A 24,482-nucleotide genomic window follows, 5' to 3' on the forward strand; every position below is an offset into this window, starting at 1 on the left:
CGGAAGGGTAAGCAGATCCTGCTCCACATGTGGCACCCGTCGTGTTGCTTAAGTGATTACAAATCCGGTAAATAGTCTAATTCGGTAGGTCATATTCATGAAAGTGAAGGGGATTGTAGTTACGACGTAAGGAACATATCCGATATCATTTGTGAAACGGTTATTCCATAACGGTCAACCAACTCGTGATGGCGTCCGTAAAATTTACGAAGGGATGATTTCAACTTCACCATTTGGAACTCTTGGTTTAATAGCTTCCTTGTGAGCAGCAAACCTCTATCAAGAAAATCATGATAGGAAATGCAAGCACGGGAATATCGTATCAATTGGGAGATATATACCCCGTATGCAGGTGCTGCTGGAATGTTGCTACTTAGAAATGGAAAGTTCACAATTGGAAAGCTGAAATCATCTCTTTTGTCGTAAAGTTTTGTTTTCAACCGACCCTCATTGTCAATTTCTAGATGTAAGTCAAGATATGAAGCCGACTTAACTGTATCTGTAGTATCCTTTATCTCTAGTTCGATTGGATAGATGCGTTCCACATAGTCACCAAACTTTGAATTGTTTAGTGAAAGAACATCATCTATATAGCGGAAAGTAGAGTTAAAGGATATTGCTAACTTCTTATCTTTCTTCCTAAGAAGTTCCTGCATGAAGTCAGCCTCATAATAATAAAGAAACAAGTCGTCGAGTAAAGGGGCACAGTTTGTTCCCTTTGGAATGCCGACAGTCTGTTGAAAAACACGTCCTCCGAACGTAACAAATATGTTGTCAATCAAGAAATCAAGCATCTTGATAATATCAGTTTCAGAGAATTTTTTGTTTGAATCAGAGTGATTCTTTACAAAGTAGGATTTTTCCCTCCCTAAGACAAGATACTTGTATCTACGTTGGTCATTCTTTTTTATGAAGCAAAGTAATATCAACTCTTTCAATTTGTCTTTTAGTTTGGAATGTGGAATACTTGTGTACAGGGTAGAAAAGTCAAATGTTTTAATACTGTTACAAGATGAAAGAGAGTTAGATTGTATGTACTCTAAAAGATCTTTTGAATTTTTAAGTATCCACATCTGATTCACGCCACCTCTAGAATAGGCAGTTTCACAATAACTTTGAAGCCCGTCTTTGATTGCTGATAAAATAGATGTTAATAATTTAGAAAGAGGTTTCGTGGAGCACTTGAAAGACCCAGCAATATACCGTTGTTTATAAGGACACTTATGTAGTTTAGGTATCCAATACAGTGATGGAAGATCCAGTTCTTCATCATTGCTTGAAATCCCAAAGGAACATAGAACAGACCTATGATTATCCAGGATTTATATGTGACATTTTGCACATACGGTTTAACAGCTTTTTGATACCAATTGAAGAAACAAATTGAATGAAAATCCTTCAAATAGTGCACATTTGAAATCAAGGAATGTAAAGAAATTGAAAAAGTATTTCAAAATTATCCTTCAATTTTCATTCATTCAAAACAAGGCAGAAGATTATTCTTGCAAATAAAGATGTTGTTACTTGTTCTTGTGGATACAATTGATCTATATAGCATCATAAACTTCATTGTTGTTAGTAGATATAGGAATATGTGGTATGAGTGTCAATGAGACAACTCTCCATCCAAACAACAATTTATAAAATTAAACCATTATAAGTCAATGTACGGCCTTCAACACGGAGTCTTCGATTACACCGAACAACAAGCTATAAAGGGCCCCAAAATTACTAGTGTAAAACCATTCAAACGGGAAAACCAACGGTCTAATCTATATAAAAATACACTATTCATAGAATAGACAAGGTCTTAGTAAGAAATATGTTTTAATAAAGAAAAACAAAAATGTTCTAAATGAAAGTGACGTTGTAGGGCTGTAAGCGTTAAACCTATGATTCTCCAATTTTTAAACTACGCACTAGGTAAAAGTTAAATCCCAACATCACTGAACCCCGATGTTAATTCTAAAAGGAAAGTTCCTTATCAAATGGCAAAATTGAAAATGCATCAAACACTAGTTTGAAGCTAATGTGATTATTTGATCAAATTAACCTACATCTATCCCTTAAATTGTTGTCAGTTTATGTTTTATGTTTATGAGTTTGACTGTCCCTCTAGTATATTTCGCCCCTCTTTTACATGATTTTTTCAGAAAATATCCGATGGATTGATTTTGGATATATGTATCTCGATTTTGTTTTTAAAAGAAACACAATTTATCACAACATTTTTTTGGATTTCATAAGCTAAACAAATAACTCATACTGTAAATCAAACTTTTGCCTTAAAATGACATGATATCACTTCGTTATTCCCAATAAACTTTGTTTTAATATCTGATATGGCATTATAGAGTTACGGAACATTATTTTATAAAAAAAAAAGTGACAGGCGTATCATGCGCTCATGGCGCTGCCGCACCTCTTTATTACCAAAATGTGTTCAATTGAAAATAAATAGTCACCTAAACTACATAAGTGTCCTTACAAACAACGGTATATTGCTGGGTCTTCCAAGTGCTCCACGAAACCTCTTTCTAAATTATTAACATCTATTTTATCAGCAATCAAAGACGGGCTTCAAAGTTATTGTGAAACTGCCTATTCCAGAGGTGGCGTGAATCAGATGTGGATACTTAAAAATTCAAAAGATCTTTTAGAGTACATATAATCTAACTCTCTTTCATCTTGTAACAGTATTAAAACATTTGACTTTTCTACCCTGTACACAAGTATTCCACATTCCAAACTAAAAGACAAATTGAAAGACTTGATATTACTTTGCTTCATAAAAAAGAATGGCCAACGTAGATACAAGTATCTTGTCTTAGGGAGGGATAAATCCTACTTTGTAAAGAATCACTCTGATTCAAACAAAAAATTCTCTGAAACTGATATTATCAAGATGCTTGATTTCTTGATTGACAACATATTTGTTACGTTCGGAGGACGTGTTTTTCAACAGACTGTCGGCATTCCAATGGGAACAAACTGTGCCCCTCTACTCGCCGACTTGTTTCTTTATTATTATGAGGCTGACTTCATGCAGGAACTTCTTAGGAAGAAAGATAAGAAGTTAGCAATATCCTTTAACTCTACTTTCCGCTATATAGATGATGTTCTTTCACTAAACAATTCAAAATTTGGTGACTATGTGGAACGCATCTATCCAATCGAACTAGAGATAAAGGATACTACAGATACAGTTAAGTCGGCTTCATATCTTGACTTACATCTAGAAATTGACAATGAGGGTCGGTTGAAAACAAAACTTTACGACAAAAGAGATGATTTCAGCTTTCCAATTGTGAACTTTCCATTTCTAAGTAGCAACATTCCAGCAGCACCTGCATACGGGGTATATATCTCCCAATTGATACGATATTCCCGTGCTTGCATTTCCTATCATGATTTTCTTGATAGAGGTTTGCTGCTCACAAGGAAGCTATTAAACCAAGAGTTCCAAATGGTGAAGTTGAAATCATCCCTTCGTAAATTTTACGGACGCCATCACGAGTTGGTTGACCGTTATGGAATAACCGTTTCACAAATGATATCGGATATGTTCCTTACGTCGTAACTACAATCCCCTTCCCTTTCATGAATATGACCTACCGAATTAGACTATTTACCGGATTTGTAATCACTTAAGCAACACGACGGGTGCCACATGTGGAGCAGGATCTGCTTACCCTTCCGGAGCACCTGAGATCACCCCTAGTTTTTGGTGGGGTTCGTGTTGTTTATTCTTTAGTTTTCTATGTTGTGTCGTGTGTACTATTGTTTTTCTGTTTGTCTTTTTTATTTTTAGCCATGGCGTTGTCAGTTTGTTTTAGATTTATGAGTTTGACTGTCCCTTTGGTATCTTTCGTCCCTCTTTTGATAGACATTCCTTGGAAATATATCCATTTATAGAGACATTTAAAATAATTTCTAATCTGCATAACCCATCCTAAACTCGTATCCCCTTTTGCATCAATATATCCGGGATATATAAGCAGAGAGTATAAGCAGATAAAGATTCATCGATGCATATTCATTATTGATGTTTCTTCACAAAACATAATATATCGTTACCTACAATACCTTAAGAAATATCTATCATGATTATTGAAGTGTTTAACGACTTTGTCACTGACTTTCAGTAAATAAAATAAATATCTAAACGAACCGTCTAACAAGATTTAACTGTTATCTTTCATAAGCAGTTATGTCATTGAACTCTATTTTTATTGCTTTTTTATTTTTGTGTTTCAATTATTTTCATATAATTTTTAGTTCAATGAATTAAATACTTTGTGCTCCTTTTGTAATAATACAAGTATACAGTTACAGTAGTTTCAACGTGCTGCCCTATTATTTTGTTGAAAATAATTTGTAAAAATAAAAACTTGAACATATTTGTAAAATGTGAATAAGTGGAAACTAAAAAGAAATAAAATTAAAACTAATCACAACGCAAAACAACCCACATGCACCAAACGACAGAATGAAATTGTCGACAACGCAAAGAAGCCTCAAATTTACTATAGCTAAAGAATGGCATCAGATATACTAAGATTCGGACAATAGATTGAATTAAAGATATAGGGATTTATAAAAAAAAAAGTAAAATCACAAAAGTACCGAACTCCGTGGAAAATTCGAACGAAAAGTCCGTAATCAAATGGCAAAATCAAAACCTCAAACACATTAATGGACAACAACTGTCATATTCCTGACTTTGTACAGGCATTGTCTCGTGTAAAAAAAAATAGAACAAGCTGTGTTCCTATGAAATATTTTTTTTAAACTATTTGAAAAATATCAATATGTTCTTAATACTCATATGGTCCGGTCCGTTAATAACGAAACGAGTATATACTCATAATATCCGGATATACGCTTATAGTCGGACCCTATGAGAATACCGATATAGTCACAATTATACGCGTATTTATTCTACATAACTAGCATGTATTGCCAACTACAAGAATATGTACCAATATGGTCATAATTATACGCGTATTTATTCTACATAACTAGCAAGCATTGCCAACTGCAAGATTGTGTACCAATATCAGGGATGGGGTAATGGTAATCTGTAATCGTAATCGATTGTAATTGATTACATTTTTTCAAGTAATCGACAGTAATCTGTAATCGAAGACATTTTCGATTACATGTAATTGTAATTTAATCGATTACAGAAAAAATTTGGATGTAATCATCGATTACTTTTCGATTACATTTCGATTACTTTAGTAAAATAGTTTGATGAAAAATAACCTAGTTCAGAGGAAAATATGTATATTATCTCTTTGTAGTACAGATAAAATATTATGCATCAACAATACTTGAGAGTTAAGCAACTGCCTTATTTCTATCTATTGTCTCAAGCTGCATTATGAGCAACCAGATCCCCTACCTAAATTTACTTTATATCTAGCTTTTGAAACAAATGGATGTATATGCTTGTCAATAATTCAAGAGCTTTAACATTAAAATAAGAAAATAGATTTGAAATAATAAAATAGATCTAAAATAAGAAATGTGTCCGTCTTTCTTTAAGTTCTGTAGTACATTTTTAAAAGTAGTAAGCTTATTTGTATTAAATTTCCTGACAACATCATTTCAATCAGAGTTGAAATTAAAGCTTAGAATATATAAACAGTTGATTTCTTAAATGTTATGATATAATGTATATAAGTTAAATTAAAAAAGAACACAAAATCCTTTTAACAATGAACCAATGGCAATGCATTGCAATTCTTTTTAGAAAAAGATACATGTATCCCTTTGAGACTATAGATATATTTTGTATATAATTTGATTGGAGAAGTTAACAAATCTTAACAACATTCTTGCCTTTACTAATGAGAGTCTTCTAATCAATAACAAACATACTTTATTTTTATTTCAATTATCTTATTATCTAATTAAGAAGGAAATTTACAATATTTAGCCCCAGGTTATAAATTGAACTCCAGTGACAGTTAAATAATCTGTAATTAGGATGGTTATCCAAACAAAAGGTTTAAATCATGCATGTCATTATAATTTTAATAATTTTGATCTTAAAAATTAGCTGAACTGATTAATTATTCTACTTTTTTTTTATATTTCCTTAAACATTATAATTAACTATGCATAAATATTTTTTTTAAGAGTAAAAACAAAAAAGCTAACGTAAGTCAGTAAGAAAGCAAATTTTTTTTAAAAACAATTAGTTATGAATAAGTGATTGTTGCAATGCGATGACATCTTACATTTATGTTGAAAGTCAAAATTTCAAGATTTTTTATATATTTCTAATCTTCATTAAGCATGTTAAGAGATTTGATCTAAACAACAGCTATTAACTTCTAATTTAGAATCAATGCTTTAAATGATGTATTTGGTAAAGTTCTTAATTTCCACTATACAAATGTTGAGCAATATAATTGTGTTTTACTCAGGCATGTTATTTTTTTGTTGAAATGTTGAAGCATGTAATTGACAGTAATCGAAAAGTATGTAATCGATTACATACTAAAATTTGAGTAATCGATTATTAATCGATTGCACAAAAATCCTTCATGTAATCGATTATTAATCGATTACATTTATCAGTAATCGTGCCCATCCTTGACCAATATGGTCATAATTATACGCGTTTTTATTCTACCTAACTAGCATGCATTGCCAACTACAAGAATATGCAGATACATGTACTACGATAAAATACAAGACAAAAAACGAAAAACACAGTTTACAAAGCAATAACATTTACTACAAAGCTGTTGTTTAGCAAAAAAAAAACAAATAATAATAAACGATGGTTTCTTTAAATGCAATTAAAATAATAAGATTTAATTTCATTTAAAATGTCAAAATATATTGTTACGCTATCGAATATATTCAACACGCAATTTCAAAATTAAAAATATTGATCAATCCATGATATAAAATATAAAGAAGATACTGCATAAACGTTAAGATGAAATCCTGGAAGTCTTAAAGGTAAAAAGTAAAATGTGCTTATGTTATTTTTTTCCTAGTGTTGATATTTTGATTTGTAATGTTTTGTCTCATTATATGATTACATTTGTGTACTAGTATTCTATTTTCAGAATGTCTCCATTCAGCTTTGCCACTGTCATTGTTGCCTTTGTAGTCAGTGTTTATGGACATGATTGTACAAAATACAATCTTACACCATCAGACCAATCTCTTATTGATATGATGAAGCATTACTTGCATACCTCCAGGAAAGCGGATTGTCCTGTAACATCACCACAACAAGGTAAGTCTTTGTATTCAGTGATTATGGAAATGATTGTAGAGAATACAACCTGATACCATCAGACCAGTCTCTTATTGATATGATGAAGCATTACTTGCATACTTCACGGAAAGCGGATTGTCCTGTAATACCCTCACACCAGGGCAAGTCTCTGTTGTCATTACACAATCGACTTTATGGACACACTAACAAACTGACAATCTTTTTTTAAATTAATGCGAAAGTAGTTAACCAAATGAATCCTACAATCGCCAATTTTTTTAAAGTAGAAACAAATAAAGATAACAACCAAAAACCGAGAAATATAGATAAACTCCAAAAAGAAAAGAGACAAGATGAGTCTGAAGTGTAAGCGTCTCCCGCTATGCATGCATCACCCGTCATGCGAATCTACACTCAAATAAAATCGTCAAAACCGGGAATAGGACACAACCGATAAAATTGATGATCAGACGACTGTACTGGTATGTGATGACGTAAATAGTTATCAAAGGTACCAGGATTTTTTTTCCGAATTAATGAAATTGTTCGTGTAAATATATAAGTTTATTTCCGTTTTAAATGAAAACACATTTATTTTTTCAATAGAAACTAGTATTTGGGTAATTATTTAACCCCCAAATTAAAAGGCTCGTTAAGGACTCTATTTGCGTAAAAGCATATGTTAACAATAGCCTATTTGTAAACACGTTAATGGCTAGGCGTTCGGTATTTTCCTCGTCATGTAAGATGCACCGGACTAAGCTGTTTTGTAATTCATCTTTATTATGGGTTTGTTGGTCTGTGACGAGTTTATTCATACAACAAATAAACATTTTATATAAATTTAAGATGTTGGTGTGACATATGTCAGATGGGGGAAGAAAACATGCCCTGGAAGTACAGATATTGTGTATGCAGGTATTTATAGTTCAATTTATTTTTATTTTAATCATTTTTATTATTCTTATAATTCATATCACGCATTCTCCTATAGTAGGCCTGGTGTCCGTAGAAAATAACATTGTTTAAGATTTTCGTGGAATTCAAAGATATGATATGGCTAGTGTCTGGATAAGGTTTGATGTTATTGAAAGAAACGATTTTGAAAATAAACAATTTCTAATGCTTGTTTATCAATATATAACACATATTTAAAGTCGAAGGTATTGTCTTTTCTACTGGCATGTTTTAAACATTGCTTTGAAATAGCTTTTTCATTGTTTGTAGCAATATATAATTTGAATATTTGAATAATAACATTTATAATTAGATTTTTACCTTAAACTTATTCAGGGCAGGTTGGAGGGAACTTTTATGCTAATAAAGGAGGAGGTTCCAATTACCTCTGTTTACCCAGTGATCCTGAAAATGGTGAAACATCCAAGGGTAATGATGGACTATATGGTGCTGAGTACCAGATAAATTCTAGCAATAATCCATCCGGTTTTCCTGCTAGTTTTTATGAAAAAGAGGTCCCATGTTCTGTTTGCAGGCGGAAAGGGAAAGTTTCTGTTTTAATGATAGCAGGTAGTTTTGTTATGTATTTTGATCATTACCTAACAAACATAAGAAATGTGTTCTAAATATGGTACGTAATCACTTGTATTGTTCACTATGAGGCTCAATATGAACATAACTTTGAATGCAAATTCTTCAAATATTTGATTGTTCTGAGTTACTGCAATCATTAAGTATAGGTTCAAATGTATATATAAAGCATAAATGTGTTGTTATATAGAAATTTTATAAGTTGTTTATGTTATATCTATATTTGTTGCTCTTATCTTAATCAGGAAGGAAGTCCTGTTATAAAGGATGGAAATCTGAGTACAGTGGTTTCTTGATTAGTGAACACAAAGGTCATAACTCTAAAGATTTTATCTGTATAGACAAAGACGCAGAACCATTGGACAACCGATCCTCCAACGAAGAAGGTGCCTTGCTTTATCCTGTCAGAGCGAAATGTGGTAGTCTGAGATGTCCCCCATACAAAGATAATACTGAAGTGCTTTGTACCGTCTGTACAAAATAAAAATAATAAAATGTTCTCGTTTGTTTACTTATTTCCTAATAGTTGAAAGTTTACTTTACATGGTAGTCTACTGTACTGTCAAAAATTAAAAACAAATTTCTTTATTATATGATATAAGCTTGTGTTAGCAGATTGTTTGTTGATATTGAGGATATCAAGCAATGATTCTTCTTTTATTCGGATTTTATATGTGAGGTACTCGTACAGGTTAATTAAGATGCTTATGTTATTGTTTTGATTCACGATTTGGTATATTATGATGTAAACATCTAACGCGATATTACAATAATAGATTTAAAATATTTTGTTTGTTATGTTTTGATGAGCCTCATGTGGGGGGGGGGGGGTAATTGGATTGGTCTAAGTCCAACAAGTGTATCACTAGTCTTTCAACAATGATGGAGTGAGTTAAAATCCGGTAAATGATCTTAGTTTACTAGGATTGTTAGCTTTTTTGTTGTATCAAAGAATGGTGGTTTTCTCCTGGCACTCCAGATTCCTCCGCCAAGAAAACTGATTGTCACGAAGTAACACAACAGTGCTAGAAATGGACTTTAATACTAATCAATTAATCCATCGATATGTTTTACGTTATCGATTAATCAGAATTCTTATTTATAACTTAAGGATGAAAATGACACTTTATAAATTTCGTGCGTCAGACGCGTTTTAGAGATTTACTTTCATAAGGGACACTCAAACTAAGGCTTTTGAAAGTCATGGACGTACATATAGGTACAAACGTTAGGAGCTGTACATAAGGTACATAAAAGGTATAGCATAATTCAAGACCAATTTGATTAAAAGGATTTAATATCTTTATCTATCAATTGAGAATTGACGAAGAAAAAATATACTAAAAATCATGTCAGTACCAAAAAACCAGACTACTGAGGAGATGAGAACTTTGGGGACTTGCATTCAACCAGATGTGGAATTGACCATGCACTAGTAATTGAATCGTTTCACAATCTTGATATGAACAAAGAGCAAATAGACAATTTCCTGCTTTGTTTTCAAATTTCCAAGAAAGTTGTCATGCTTCCCTATTATTATTCGGAAAGCATACGATAACACTTATCGTTCTTTCTCCCTACGTCTCAGTGTCCGAAACAAAAGAGTTTGATAACTTAAGTATCGCCTTTTTGATTTGAATGAAAATTTTACAAATGCAAGAAAGATGAAACAAAAAAAAAGACTATTGCATTGGAGGTCAATATGTCCAGGTAACTAGAATCATTTTTGTCTCGATAAACTGATTCCTAATCGAAACTGGAGTGTCCCTTAGCGATTGGAATGAAACTAATAAAGACGGAAGATATAGCACGTGGAAGGGATCATATTGATTTTATAAGTCAAAAGGTCAAATGTTTAGGTGACTGTTACGTTGTTTAAAAAAAATCTATAGGGGAAAAAAAGAAGCGTTTTGATATGGGATCAACAAATGCAAAGGGTCAAGGTCATTGTAACCGATTTTGATGTTGATGAAATTTTACAGGAGAAAAAATAGCAATAATAGTACACTCTATCGTAAAGCAAACATGTATTTTGAAACCTTAAAATACAATGTTTTTGCCGAAACGATATGGAGGTGGTGGAGTACTATATCGCCTTGCCAGATTTCTACATAATTGGTACTTCGAAAATTGGAAATTTGTAAACACCTAGCACGAGAACACAGCCATCTAGTATTGCATTTTTAACTATAAAGTTCAGGACGCCTTTTTATCATGAAATTTCTTCCCCCGATTAGCTTTTTAAGGCCCCCCCCCCCAAAAAAAAAAAGTAGCAAGTGGTATAAAAAAATTGCACTGCTCATAGCAGGAATTTAATTTTTAGACAACGAAAATAAAGGGGCGATACCTTTGTCCCCGAACCATATAAATATAGTTATGATCTTATCAATTATAGTTTATATTAGCACAGTAATCCTAAATACATAACTGGTTATACTTTTACATATGTTTTATGAAAGAAAACTCTATCAGAAATGGCATCGTCCTAGCGGTTATAAATACACTCATCATAGATACCAAACTTTACATATTGCACGCTAAGTGCATTGATTGATTGGTTGTTTTTGCTACACGTCCAGTGTCAAGATTTAATCCATGTTTATGACGAGAACAACTTAACAATAAATACAATATGTACGTTTTGTAATTGAGGCTGTCCGGGATAAGGTTAAGTTATTTTCAACTGCCACAGGAAAACGAGGGAATATTAGATAGAGCCAGACATTTGGCCTTGTAAGAAGCGATGTGCACTTACAGGCCACTAACAGATATTTTGTAAAGGTTATTAACGTGTACAGAACGTGGAAATCTCTTAATACGGAGAATGGAATTTTATTCATATTCACCATTCTGACTGAACGTGACTGTGAACTTGATACATTTCGACCAGCCAGTGTTTTACTAGTGTTCAGAAGTAAACAAAAGTGGCAATATGTCTAAGCCCAAATCAAGACAACCTGTTTCGTTTACAAAACACTCATTGGTGATACTCGAATAAAAAACATGACAAAAAGAAAAATAAATGTCGAAGTTGAAGAGCACTAAGAACCGTAAATTTCCAGAAGTTTTCCAAACACAGCTTGAGTAATCTTTCTTGGGTAGTTCAAACAATAACAAAAGTGTTGTCAACTGTTCGAAAGTGAAATAACATATAGTCCTTTATCAAAAGGCAAAATCAAAACTCAAACACATCAAACATGCCAACTATCATTTTCTTGACGCGGTATAGACATTTCCTTCATAGAATATGGTCGATTAAAGCTTAGTGTATAGCTAGCTTGACTTTTCCCTTATGACAGTCACATTAAAATCCATTATAATGACAACAATGTTAATTTAGATTAATGACCATATCCATAATAATGCATGTCATCATGAATACATAGTACTGGGATGGTAATAACCTCGGGGGTACACTTCCACCAACAATGGCATTGTACCAGTGGTTGTACATAAATTCATTATAAATACCACACTTTACACAAAAAACATATTTGAATAGGTCGCATTGAGAGCATAAAATTCATATAAGGTTTTGCCAATACAGATAAGGTTATCAATTCGTTTGGTAGAAAATCCTATTGAAGTATTTTATTTATGTCAAAACTGAAATGTTGGTTTCTTGCAATTGGGGTGGTGAAACCTTATCAATTATCCTTCTGGACAAATTATTTATGATATTTTAGTACAAGATGTAATTCATAACCCTTGAAGCTCTTCAAATAACTTATACTTCAAATCAAATTTTCGCCTTAAAATGCACAGGACAGCACGTCGTTATTCCTTTTACATTTTGTTATAAATTTCTGATATGGCATTGTGGAGTTATGGAACTTTATTCTATAAAAAAAAGAAGTGACAGGCATATCGTGCGCTCATGGCGCTGTCGCAGCTCTTTATGACTAACAAGTGTTATACATTTACAGGATTCAATAAAAAATAAACATACAAGCTTTCATAGGCAATCCTTGGAAATATATCAATTTATAGGGACATTTAAATTTAAAAGGCTTGTTCGCAAGATTTTAGCTACACATTTTTATGCCTCATATTTTAACCACACTGCGCAATGTATGATTACGCAGGCAGGAGTGTAAGGAATGCTAAAATTCACGTAAGAATGTCAAATCTGAATACCCCATCCCCTCAAAAAAAATAAAGTATTGTTTTTCATTGAAGTTGTATGATTACCAATGAGACAGCTATCTACCATCAGAGATCAAAAGACGATAATGTAAGCAGATATAAGCCATTATCGGAATTGCAATGGGGACTAACTGTGCACCACTTATTGCGGACCTGTTTTCGTACTGCTATGAGTGAAAATTTATGACAAAAATCAACAAAGAAACAACATCTGATACACAAATTAAATAATACTTTTAGATATTTGTATGATATTTTGGCTCTCAATAATGACGACTTCAGTATGTATACTAATTTATCCTGTTGAACTTACATTAAATAAAGCTAATACTAACAATGACCACTGCTCTTTCATCGATCTTGATATCTATATAATTAACGGAAAGCTTAATGCTAAAATTTATGATAAAAGAGATGATTTCTCATTTCCTAATGTTAATTATCCATTTTTAGATGGTGACGTTCCCTTGTCACCATCTTACGTTGTTTATATATCTCAACTTGTACGATTCGCTCGTGTGTGTAACAATGTTTTAGATTTTAACGAGGGAAATTTATGTATTACTGAAAAAATTATTGCACCAGGGTTTCGATATCACTAACTAGTCAAAATATTTACTTAATTTTAGCATTGGTATAAGGATATTATTCGTAAATAAAGCTCAACATGCAGATTTCTTATACGTTCAGGTATTTCACATCCATTTTTTTATGGATATATTCTTTATAAAGCACAAAAATGTCAGTATTCACCTCAGAAGCCAACAAAACCTTTAGAGAGACTTATAAAGAAGTAATATAGTTACGATACTGTTGTCAGGTCATTAAAGATTGCATATTTTGGCGTTAATATTGATTCACTTATAGGGTCTTTGCATCGAAACTAAACACATTTACTTAACAACCAGTTGTTGGCATGACACGAGTTATGCTCTTCTCATATATTTTATGATGGTATGATACTAAACGCCTAACGGGAAGGATTGTGCCTGATATTCATATAATGAAGATATAATCTTTCAATCAGTTTAATTGAAGTCTGGAGCTGGCATGTCAGTTAACCGCTAGTACTCTGTTGTTATTTATGTATTGTTTTATAAGTTTATTCTTTGTTTACATCTTCTTACACCAGACTCGTACTTCTCTTGAACTGAATTTTAATGTGAGTATTGATATGTGATTTTTCTACATTGGCTAGAGGTATAGGGGGAGGGTTGAGATCTCATAAACATGTTTAACCTCTCCGCATTTTTTCGCCTGTCCCATATCTGGAACCATTGTCCTTTGTTAGTCTTGTATCATTTTTAATTTTAGTTTCTTGTGTCCAATTTTTTTAGTTTAGTATGGCGTTCATTATCACTGAACTAGTATATATTTGTTTAGGGGCCAGCTGAAGGACACCTCCGGGTGCAGACATTTCTCGCTGCATTGAAGACCTGTTGGTGACCTTCTGCTGTTGGCTGTTCTATGGTCGGGTTGTTGTCTCTTTGACACATTCCCCATTTTCATTCTGAATTTTACACTATATTGTTATTAATCTAAAAAAAAAAAAGGATAATCATTGATACATGTACCTGATTTATAAAATAAATCAAATATTTTACACAGGAGTAAAAATTATAATAAATCCATTGATGCATGGTCATAATTGATGTTTTTCCACAAAACACAATATATCGACACCGCCAATAACTTAAAAAGTGTCTAAAAGAACCGTCTAACAAGAAATCAACTGTTATCTTTCATAACCAGTTAATATGTCATTGACCTCTATTTTTAATGCCTTTTGATTTTTGTGTTTCAATTACATATATATAATTTTTAGTTCAATGAATTAAATACTTTATGCTCCTTTTGTAATTATACAAGTATACATTTACAGTAGTTAAAATGTGCTGCTCCTATTCTTATGTTGAAATAATTTGTAAAAATAAAAGCTTGAACATATTTGTAAAGTGTAAACAAGTGGAAATTAAAAAGAAATAAAATAAAAACTAATTTTAACTCAAATAAAACCCCACATACACCAAAAGACACGATGAATTTGTCAACAGCTTAAAGAAGCTTCAAATTGACTATAGCTAAAGAAAGGCATCAGTTATAATTAGATTCAGACAATAGATCAAATATATAGGGATTTATTTTAAAAAAAAAAGAAAAGTAAAATCGCAAAAATATCGAACTCCGTTGAAAATTCGAAAGGAAAGTCCGTAATCAAATGGCAAAATCAAAACCTCAAACACATTAATGGGCAACAACTGTCATATTACTGACTTGGCACAGGCATTGTCTCGTGTATAAAAAAAATAACCCGTATTCTATGAAGAAAAATATCAATATGTTCTAAATACTGCTATATACAAAACAAAACATAGAATATATATTTATGAAGATAAAATAAACTAAGATACATACTACATGATATACATACAATAAAATAAACATCACTTGGCGTTTAGCCGTCTCGGTTGCTGTCACTGTGATTGATTAATTCCCAAACTTGAGAATCATATCAATCGGAAGATTTGAGTTCATGCTTGAACTTCTGAATAACGATAGGACACTAACTTTCAGTTCATGCTTGAACTTACTGCTGGACCTGTTCTTGTTTATGACTACAAGCATGTAGATCAAAAACGTCAGTTATAGATGTCCATGCATGGACTGTTGTCAGGACTGACTTAGAACAGGTATCTGTTGTTAGTTAGTGTCCGGAAACTTCTAGCATGTGTCTCGTCTATTTAAAATTTAACCAAATTACTGCTATAAGTCCCATTAACTGTGACAAGCAACTTATACATCAATAACTCTGCATCAAACGACAAGGTATGATAAGGGGCGTTTTTGGCCCCCTCTCAAAATAAGCTTATATTCATATCATTGATAGCCTTTGTATAGAAACTTGAGAAAACAATGATTTTTTTATGTTCCGGTCAAGGGATGGTTGCCTAGCAACGGTTTTATTAAAAAGCAAAATTATCTCTTATGGAAAGTATTATCTAAACAAATGATCTCAATTCTAAATGCTATTGTTTACTTTATAGGATCCTGAAGTTACGAACGATTGTTCACGTTAAATTTTAGTGAATTAGAATTCTTAGTAACAACCTAACAACAAGGTTGTTGCCTAGCAACAGTTCAAAGTTTGGTCTGGGATATAAAAAATTAGCAATATTTGTAGATTTTAAATCTAAATTTGTTTTCAGACTGATATGATTGATCAGTCATCCTTATTCTTTTTATGGATGTTGAAATCAACCATAGCAACACAAATATTGCTTAGCAACAGACACAAAATGATAATTAAAAAGAAATGTGAGCACAATCATTTTATTGTAAATAAAAACAAAATGATTTCATATAAAAATAATTAACTGTAAGAGATAAAAGTAATTTCAATTGAAGTTCATGTATATCAACAACATTTCAATAAAAAAAAATAGTGCCTAGCAACTGTTTAATAATGAGTCCTTTGTTTAATCCCAAGCATGAGTGTTGGTAATTTTTAAAAACTTTCTTTCGCATTGAGTACACTATAATATTGATATCTTTATCAATCGTTTTTTGTTGTTGTTGTAAGAAGTCTATATATTGCATAGCAACACAAATATTGTAAGCAACTATCATCATGTTTAAATTAAAGACAACTACTATTTTCATTGTACAAATATCTACTCATCCGATTTTCTAGTTCTGTATAAAAGACTTGATAATAGAAATAAAAAAGTCAGTTCAATTTTAACTTTTTCAGTAACTATCATACTGGCATCCAGCTAAAGCATATACAGAGGAGGGAGAAGATTGCCATATCGACATTGTTTGCTTTACTTTAAATAATAATCACATGTAGTTTGTGCTATTTATGGATGGATTTAAGAAAGTTAATTTAAAGTAATGATATTTTTTCATATCAGATTTCATTCATACGTTTGTACATAAAATTGGTAAGAGTCTATTTTATATTAAAGCATCTATATTCACATACAAATAACTCATAATTAATGATCTTGTTTATACACTTTTATTCTCATAAATAGAATTTCACATGGACTTGTATGGTTCCGTCAACAGTTATTGTTGATGGTTCTTTACATTAGGTAATACATGTATTAACAAATTGAGTAGTATAAAAGAACTTTTAAGTGACACTTATCTTTATAAACAATAGTAAGAGTAACAAATAAAGCATAGACCTTACTATTTAACTTTATTTAACACAAAGCGACTAAAAATGCTATTGAAAAATGAAAAGCGGATCACAAAGTATTCTGTAACAAATGTGTGTTGCTTCTAGAATTCGTTTTTCGTCTGTTAGGGAACTGTTAATCAATATCAGGAACATTTTAAATGCGTAAAAAAGTTTGCAAAGTTAAGTGTTCGTCAACACTTCATATAAGGAAAATGCGTAAAAAGCGTGACCTCCATGAACTTTTACATTTTTTTCTTAAATATTATATTGCTAGATTTCTTGAAATTAACACATAAGGTCTCTGGTAGATAGTTGTCACAATTGCAAACAATTATAACAATGTACTTGGTATGAAATATTCTACTAAAACTCTATAAATCGATTAGATATCTTAACGTGCGTTAACATTATGTTAATGTTGTTACCAATAGTAATAAGGGAAATTGACAGAATTACAAGACACACTTGACCAAACACAACAAATTCCTGAGTTAAACAAAGTGGCATGTGTATTATCAAGTGCTTGGAGTTAAAAAAAAATGTGTTGAAAAAGTGGAAAATTGAAAAATTGAAAAAAATACCAAATCTAGTCTTCCACGTCTTACGTTACAAGTTGAGACAAAATAAATCTTGTGGTTAAAAAATGTGGTTTTTTTTTTAAGAAAAATTATATATACAGCAATATACATCTTATGAATAAACAAAAACAGTTGCGAGGAATTTGTTAAAGTCATTCATATAGACAAGGTTAATGTCATTCTTCTACATATGAATCAACACTTTCTACGTCAGACATGTCAAACTCTTCAGGAACATCAAACGTCACAAAATTGTAGATTTAAAACACTTTTCGTTGTTCATGGCCCTTTTTAAGACTCTTTTTGCAAAAATCTGGGGACATATTTCAGCAAAATAAGGTGATACGTTTAAGAACAGATACTATAGGTCATTTCACATGCAGGATGGGTTTCAACATAAAAGTTTCTCAAATCAGGAAAAAGGGGGGCCAAACATGCCTCTTATCATACCTTGTCTTTTGAGGAAATTGAGTTAATAATAACGAAAATATGCCAAATACAGTTGATGACTGGTATTTAAAGGAGACAACTGAACCCCAAATGAAGATGAACTTTTACATTTTTTTCTTAAATATTATATTGCTAGATTTCTTGAAATTAACACATAAGGTCTCTGGTAGATAGTTGTCACAATTGCAAACAATTATAACAATGTACTTGGTATGAAATATTCTACTAAAACTCTATAAATCGATTAGATATCTTAACGTGCGTTAACATTATGTTAATGTTGTTACCAATAGTAATAAGGGAAATTGACAGAATTACAAGACACACTTGACCAAACACAACAAATTCCTGAGTTAAACAAAGTGGCATGTGTATTATCAAGTGCTTGGAGTTAAAAAAAAATGTGTTGAAAAAGTGGAAAATTGAAAAATTGAAAAAAATACCAAATCTAGTCTTCCACGTCTTACGTTACAAGTTGAGACAAAATAAATCTTGTGGTTAAAAAATGTGGTTTTTTTTTTAAGAAAAATTATATATACAGCAATATACATCTTATGAATAAACAAAAACAGTTGCGAGGAATTTGTTAAAGTCATTCATATAGACAAGGTTAATGTCATTCTTCTACATATGAATCAACACTTTCTACGTCAGACATGTCAAACTCTTCAGGAACATCAAACGTCACAAAATTGTAGATTTAAAACACTTTTCGTTGTTCATGGCCCTTTTTAAGACTCTTTTTGCAAAAATCTGGGGACATATTTCAGCAAAATAAGGTGATACGTTTAAGAACAGATACTATAGGTCATTTCACATGCAGGATGGGTTTCAACATAAAAGTTTCTCAAATCAGGAAAAAGGGGGGCCAAACATGCCTCTTATCATACCTTGTCTTTTGAGGAAATTGAGTTAATAATAACGAAAATATGCCAAATACAGTTGATGACTGGTATTTAAAGGAGACAACTGAACCCCAAATGAAGATGGTTACTGTAAATTCAAAATCTACTGAGTGCGTATGGCAATGATAAATTTCGCATTTAATAGATGATGCTATATCTTTCTACATATTTTCTGAAATCGCAATGATAAATAAAATCATCATAGATACCAGGACTAAATCTTATATAAACGCCAGACGCGCGTTTCGTCTACAAAAGACTCATCAGTGACGCTCGAATCCAAAAAAGTTAAAAAAAAAAAAAATAAGCCAAATAAAGTGTTTTTCAATAGACTGTCGGCATTCCAATGGGAACAAACTGTGCCCCTCTACTTGCCGACTTGTTTCTTTATTATTATGAGGCTGACTTCATGCAGGAACTTCTTAGGAAGAAAGATAAGAAGTTAGCATTATCCTTTAACTCTACTTTCCGCTATATAGATGATTTTCTTTCACTAAATAATTCAAAATTTGGTGACTATGTAGAACGCATCTATCCCATCTATTCCCTAGAGATAAAGGATACTACAGATACAGTTAGGTCGGCCTCATATCTTTACTTACATCTAGAAATTGACAATGAGGGTCGGTTGAAAACAAAACTTTACGACAAAAGAGTTGATTTCAGCTTTCCAATTGTGAACTTTCCATTTCTAAGTAGCAACATTCAAGCAGCACCTGCATACGGGGTATATATCTCGATATTCTCGTGCTTGCATCTCTTATCATGATTTTCTTGATAGAGGGTTGCTGCTCACAAGGAAGCTATTAAACCAAGAGTATCAAATGGTGAAGTTGAAATCATCCCTACGTAAATTTTACGGACGCCATCACGAGTTGGTTGACCGTTATGGAATAACCGTTTCACAAATGATATCGGATATGTTCCTTACGTCGTAACTACAATCCCCTTCCCTTTCATGAATGTGACCTACCGAATTAGACTATTTACCGTATTTGTTATCACATAAGCAACACGACGGGTGCCACATGTTGAGCAGGATCTGCTTACCATTCCGGAGCACCTGAGATCAACCCTAGCTTTTTGGTGGGGTTCGTGTTGTTTATTCTTCAGTTTTCAATGTTGTGTCATGTGTGCTGTTGTTTGTTTGTCTTTTTCATTTTTAGCCATGGCGTTGTCAGTTTGTTTTAGATTTATGAGTTTGACTGTCCCTTTGGTATCTTTCGTCCCACTTTTTTAATATATCTCAATATGTGAATTGATATACAAATGAACTTTATATCAGATGCGAATAGATGAATAGCAATTAAAACGTCCATTACTAATCGTTTATCAGTATGTAACCTCGGCGTGCTGGAAAACATTGTAAAATGTTAGTGATAAGCACAAGTGTTCTGATTAACTAGCAGGCATTGCCAACTACAGAAATATGAAGATGCTACGATAAAATGAAAAAAACACAGATCACAAAGCAAAAACATTCACTACAATACTGTTGTTTAATATTAAAAAATTAATAATAAACGATGGTTTCTTTAAATGCCATTAAAATAATAAGATTTAATTTCATTTAAAATGTAAAAATATATTGTTAGGCTATCGAATGTATTCGACACGCTATTTCAAAATTAACAATATTGATCAATCCATGATATAAAATATAAAGAAGATACTGCATAAACGCTAACACGAATTCCTTGAAGTCAGTAAGGTAAAAAGTAAAATATTTTTATGTTCTTTTGTTCATAGTGTTGTTATTTTGATTTGTTATATTTTATTCTATTGTATGATAACTACTACTCTATTTCAGAATGTCCACATTCAGCTTTGCCACTGTCATTGTTGCCTTTGTAGTCAGTACTTATGGACATGATTGTACAAAATACAGCCTTACACCAACAGACCAGTCTCTTATTGATATGATGAAGCATTACTTGCATACCTCTCGGAAGGCGGACTGTCCAGTAACACATACACAACAAGGTAAGTCTCTGTAGTCAGTACTTATGGACATGACTGTACAAAATACAGCCTGACACCATCTGACCAGTCTCTTATTGAAATGATGAAGCATTACTTGCACACCTCACAGAAGGCGGACTGTCCAGTAACACCTACACAACAAGGTAAGTCTTTGTAGTCTGTGTTTACGGACATGATTGTACAAAACACAGGCTTACACCATCAGACCAGACTCTTATTGATATGATGAAGCATTACTTACATACCTCACGGAAAGCAGACTGTCCTGTAACACATACACAACAAGGTAAGTCTCTGTAGTCAGTACTTATGGACATGACTGTACAAAATACAGCCTGACACCATCAGACCAGTCTCTTATTGATATGATGAAGCATTACTTGCATACCTCTCGGAAGGCGGACTGTCCAGTAACACATACACAACAAGGTAAGTCTCTGTAGTCAGTACTTATGGACATGACTCTACAAAATAAATACAGCCTGACACCATCTGACCAGTCTCTTATTGAAATGATGACGCATTACTTGCACACCTCACGGAAGGCGGACTGTCCAGTAACACCTACACAACAAGGTAAGTCTTTGTAGTCTGTACTTATGGACATGACTGTACAAAATACAGCCTGACACCATCAGACCAGTCTCTTATTGATATGATGAAGCATTACTTGCATACCTCTCGGAAGGCGGACTGTCCAGTGACACATACACAACAAGGTAAGTCTCTGTAGTCAGTACTTATGGACATGACTCTACAAAATACAGCCTGACACCATCTGACCAGTCTCTTATTGAAATGATGAAGCATTACTTGCACACCTCACGGAAGGCGGACTGTCCAGTAACACCTACACAACAAGGTAAGTCTTTGTAGTCTGTGTTTACGGACATGATTGTACAAAACACATGCTTACACCATCAGACCAGACTCTTATTGATATGATGAAGCATTACTTACATACCTCACGGAAATCAGACTGTCCTGTAACACCTTCACAACAGTGTAAGAAAAAAAGTAGAAAAATATACAAATCAAGGTAAAAAAAAACTAAAAGGTATAACGAAAACCCGAACTCCAAGGAACATTTTAAAAGGAGAAGTCCAATCAAAATCAAATACGAAACAATTGAAAAACAACTGCTATATCGATTAAAAAGAGATTCGGACAACTCTAAAAGGAGAAAATCCGTATGTGTCGACAAGATAAGACTTTTCTGTTCTGTATGCATCACCCATAGTACAAACTCATACTAAGTAAAACTGTCAAAATTAGGGAAAAGACACAATTGATAAAGTTACAGATCAGACGAATAGACCGCAGAAAAATATAATATTCTTTCTAATGAAACTATTGGGTGTGATTAAATAAAGAGGTTTTTTTAATTTATTAAATTTATATAAATGTTTTAAGAAAAGAAACTTGTATTCTATTTATGAAAATGAGTATTCTAAAGATTATATGCACACACAAATGTTCTTTCAAATTGAACTTGCATTAAATCATAAGTATAAACGAAAACCAGAGACCAACCCGTTAAAGGTAATGTATTAGATAAGATGGACTAAGCTTTTCTAATAATTCATATTCAATACGGTTCATACTGTAAATGAACGCTTTGCTTTGTGTATTTAAGATATTGGTGTGACATATGTCAGATGGGGGAAGAAAACTTGTCCTGAAAATTCGGACATTGTGTATACAGGTATATTTTCTCAATATCATCATATTTATATGTAAATTAGAGTCTGACAAGTTTCTACATATGGATGAAAGCGATAGACTGTAAAGGACAGTTTTACATGCTTTCTACAGTTTTCTTTTCTTTTCATAAACATATAGTTCTGAACTTGTGCATGAATTAACTTTTTACCCATAATGTACATTCATGTAAATTTTTGGTATATTACAAATCTTGTTATGTTTTTTATCATTAGTTTTCTGTATAATTTACAATTTCAACAAATATGATAATAGGCCTAGTACTCATCGGAAAATTGTTTATTGTTGTCTTAGTTGAAATTTAATATCTAACATGGCTAGGGTCCGGATAAAGTTGAAGTTTTTGGGAGAAATTTTTAAAAAGGAAAACAATAGCTAAAGCTTATGAATCAATATTAAACACATTTTAAAAGCCGAACTTAAAGCCTTTACTAATTGCATGTTAATACATTAAAAAAAATTAAACATTGGTTTGCGATATCTTTGTCATTGTAACGTACAGATCAGTAATTTGAATATGAAAATTTTTAATTTTAAATAAGATAATCATCTTAAACTTCTTCAGGTCAGGTTGGAGGTAACTATTATACTAACAAAGGAGGAGGTTCAAACTGGCTCTGTTTACCCAATGACCCTGAAAATGGTAATGTATCCTCCAATGGTTATGATGGATTATATGGTGCCGAGTACCATATAGATTCCAGCAATAATCCCTCCGGTTTTCCTGCTAATTTGAATAACAAAGAGGTCCCGTGTTCTGTGTGCAGGCGGAAAGGAAAAGTTTCTGTTTTAATGATACCAGGTAGTTTTATGTTTTTTCATCATTACCTTCAAAATATAAAAAACCTGTCCTAAATATGGTACATTATCACCTAGATTGTAACATTGTATTGTTGACTCTGAGGCTTAATATGAACATTACTTTGAATGCAAATTCTTCAAAAATTGGATTGTTCTGAATTACTGCAATGATTAGGACGAGGTACACATGTATATATAAAGAACAAATATTATTATATAGAAATTGTATACATTGTGTATGTTATATCTATTTATATTTGTTGCTTTTTATCTTAATCAGGAAGAAAGTCATGTTACAAAGGATGGAAATCTGAGTACAATGGCTTCTTGATGAGTGCACATAAGAATCACATCACAGCAGACTTTATCTGTATGGACGGAGATGCAGAACCATTGAACAATCGATCTTCCAACAAAGACGGTGCATTGTTTTATCCTGTAAGAGCTAAATGTGGCAGTCTAAGATGTCCCCCATACAAAGATAACATTGAAGTTCTTTGTACCGTTTGTACAAAATAAATATTAAATAATGTTCACGTTTTTCTTTAAACTCACTTGATATGTAAAAGTTTTAAATAAAAGGTATTCAACAGTCCTTAAATTCAACGTCGCACGTCATAAAACGGTATATAAGTTTATGTTTGTCGGTTTGTTGATTTTGCGGATAACAAGTAGTGATTCGTTTGTTATTCTCGTTGTTTTGAGATGTTATCGGACAGACGTATCATGTTGTTTTTATCATATTATAGCTTTTCACCCCGTGTGATAATAAATAATGTAAAAATATTTATTCCTAATTCACAATAATGGATTTAATTTTACTTATTCGTTTTGCTTTTCGCTATCTATTCATTGGAATTCATTCTAATAATTTAATTCTGAAAATAACATTTTGTGTGTCCGAAGCTCTGAAT

At 32.2% G+C, this 24,482-nt stretch overlaps 1 protein-coding gene and 1 long non-coding RNA gene across 2 annotated transcripts in view; both read left to right on the top strand.

The window, feature by feature from the left end:
- The window catches only part of LOC139524314 (uncharacterized), a 102,144-nt gene extending 78,040 nt beyond the window's left edge, over positions 1–24,104 (top strand). The window contains exons 2-4 of the mRNA XM_071319063.1: positions 22,682–22,750; positions 23,333–23,569; positions 23,849–24,104. Of these exons, the coding sequence (XP_071175164.1) occupies positions 22,682–22,750; positions 23,333–23,569; positions 23,849–24,087 (545 nt within the window). The 3' untranslated portion in view covers positions 24,088–24,104. The remainder of the gene's footprint in view (positions 1–22,681; positions 22,751–23,332; positions 23,570–23,848) is intronic.
- On the top strand, positions 8,555–9,294 carry LOC139524315 (uncharacterized). The gene is made up of 2 exons (XR_011664768.1): positions 8,555–8,773; positions 9,040–9,294. It is a non-coding gene; the product is annotated as an uncharacterized lncRNA (long non-coding RNA).
- Positions 24,105–24,482: the final 378 nt, after the last annotated feature.

Source organism: Mytilus edulis, chromosome 5, assembly GCF_963676685.1.
Source record: "Mytilus edulis chromosome 5, xbMytEdul2.2, whole genome shotgun sequence".
NCBI classification, from domain to species: domain Eukaryota; kingdom Metazoa; phylum Mollusca; class Bivalvia; order Mytilida; family Mytilidae; genus Mytilus; species Mytilus edulis.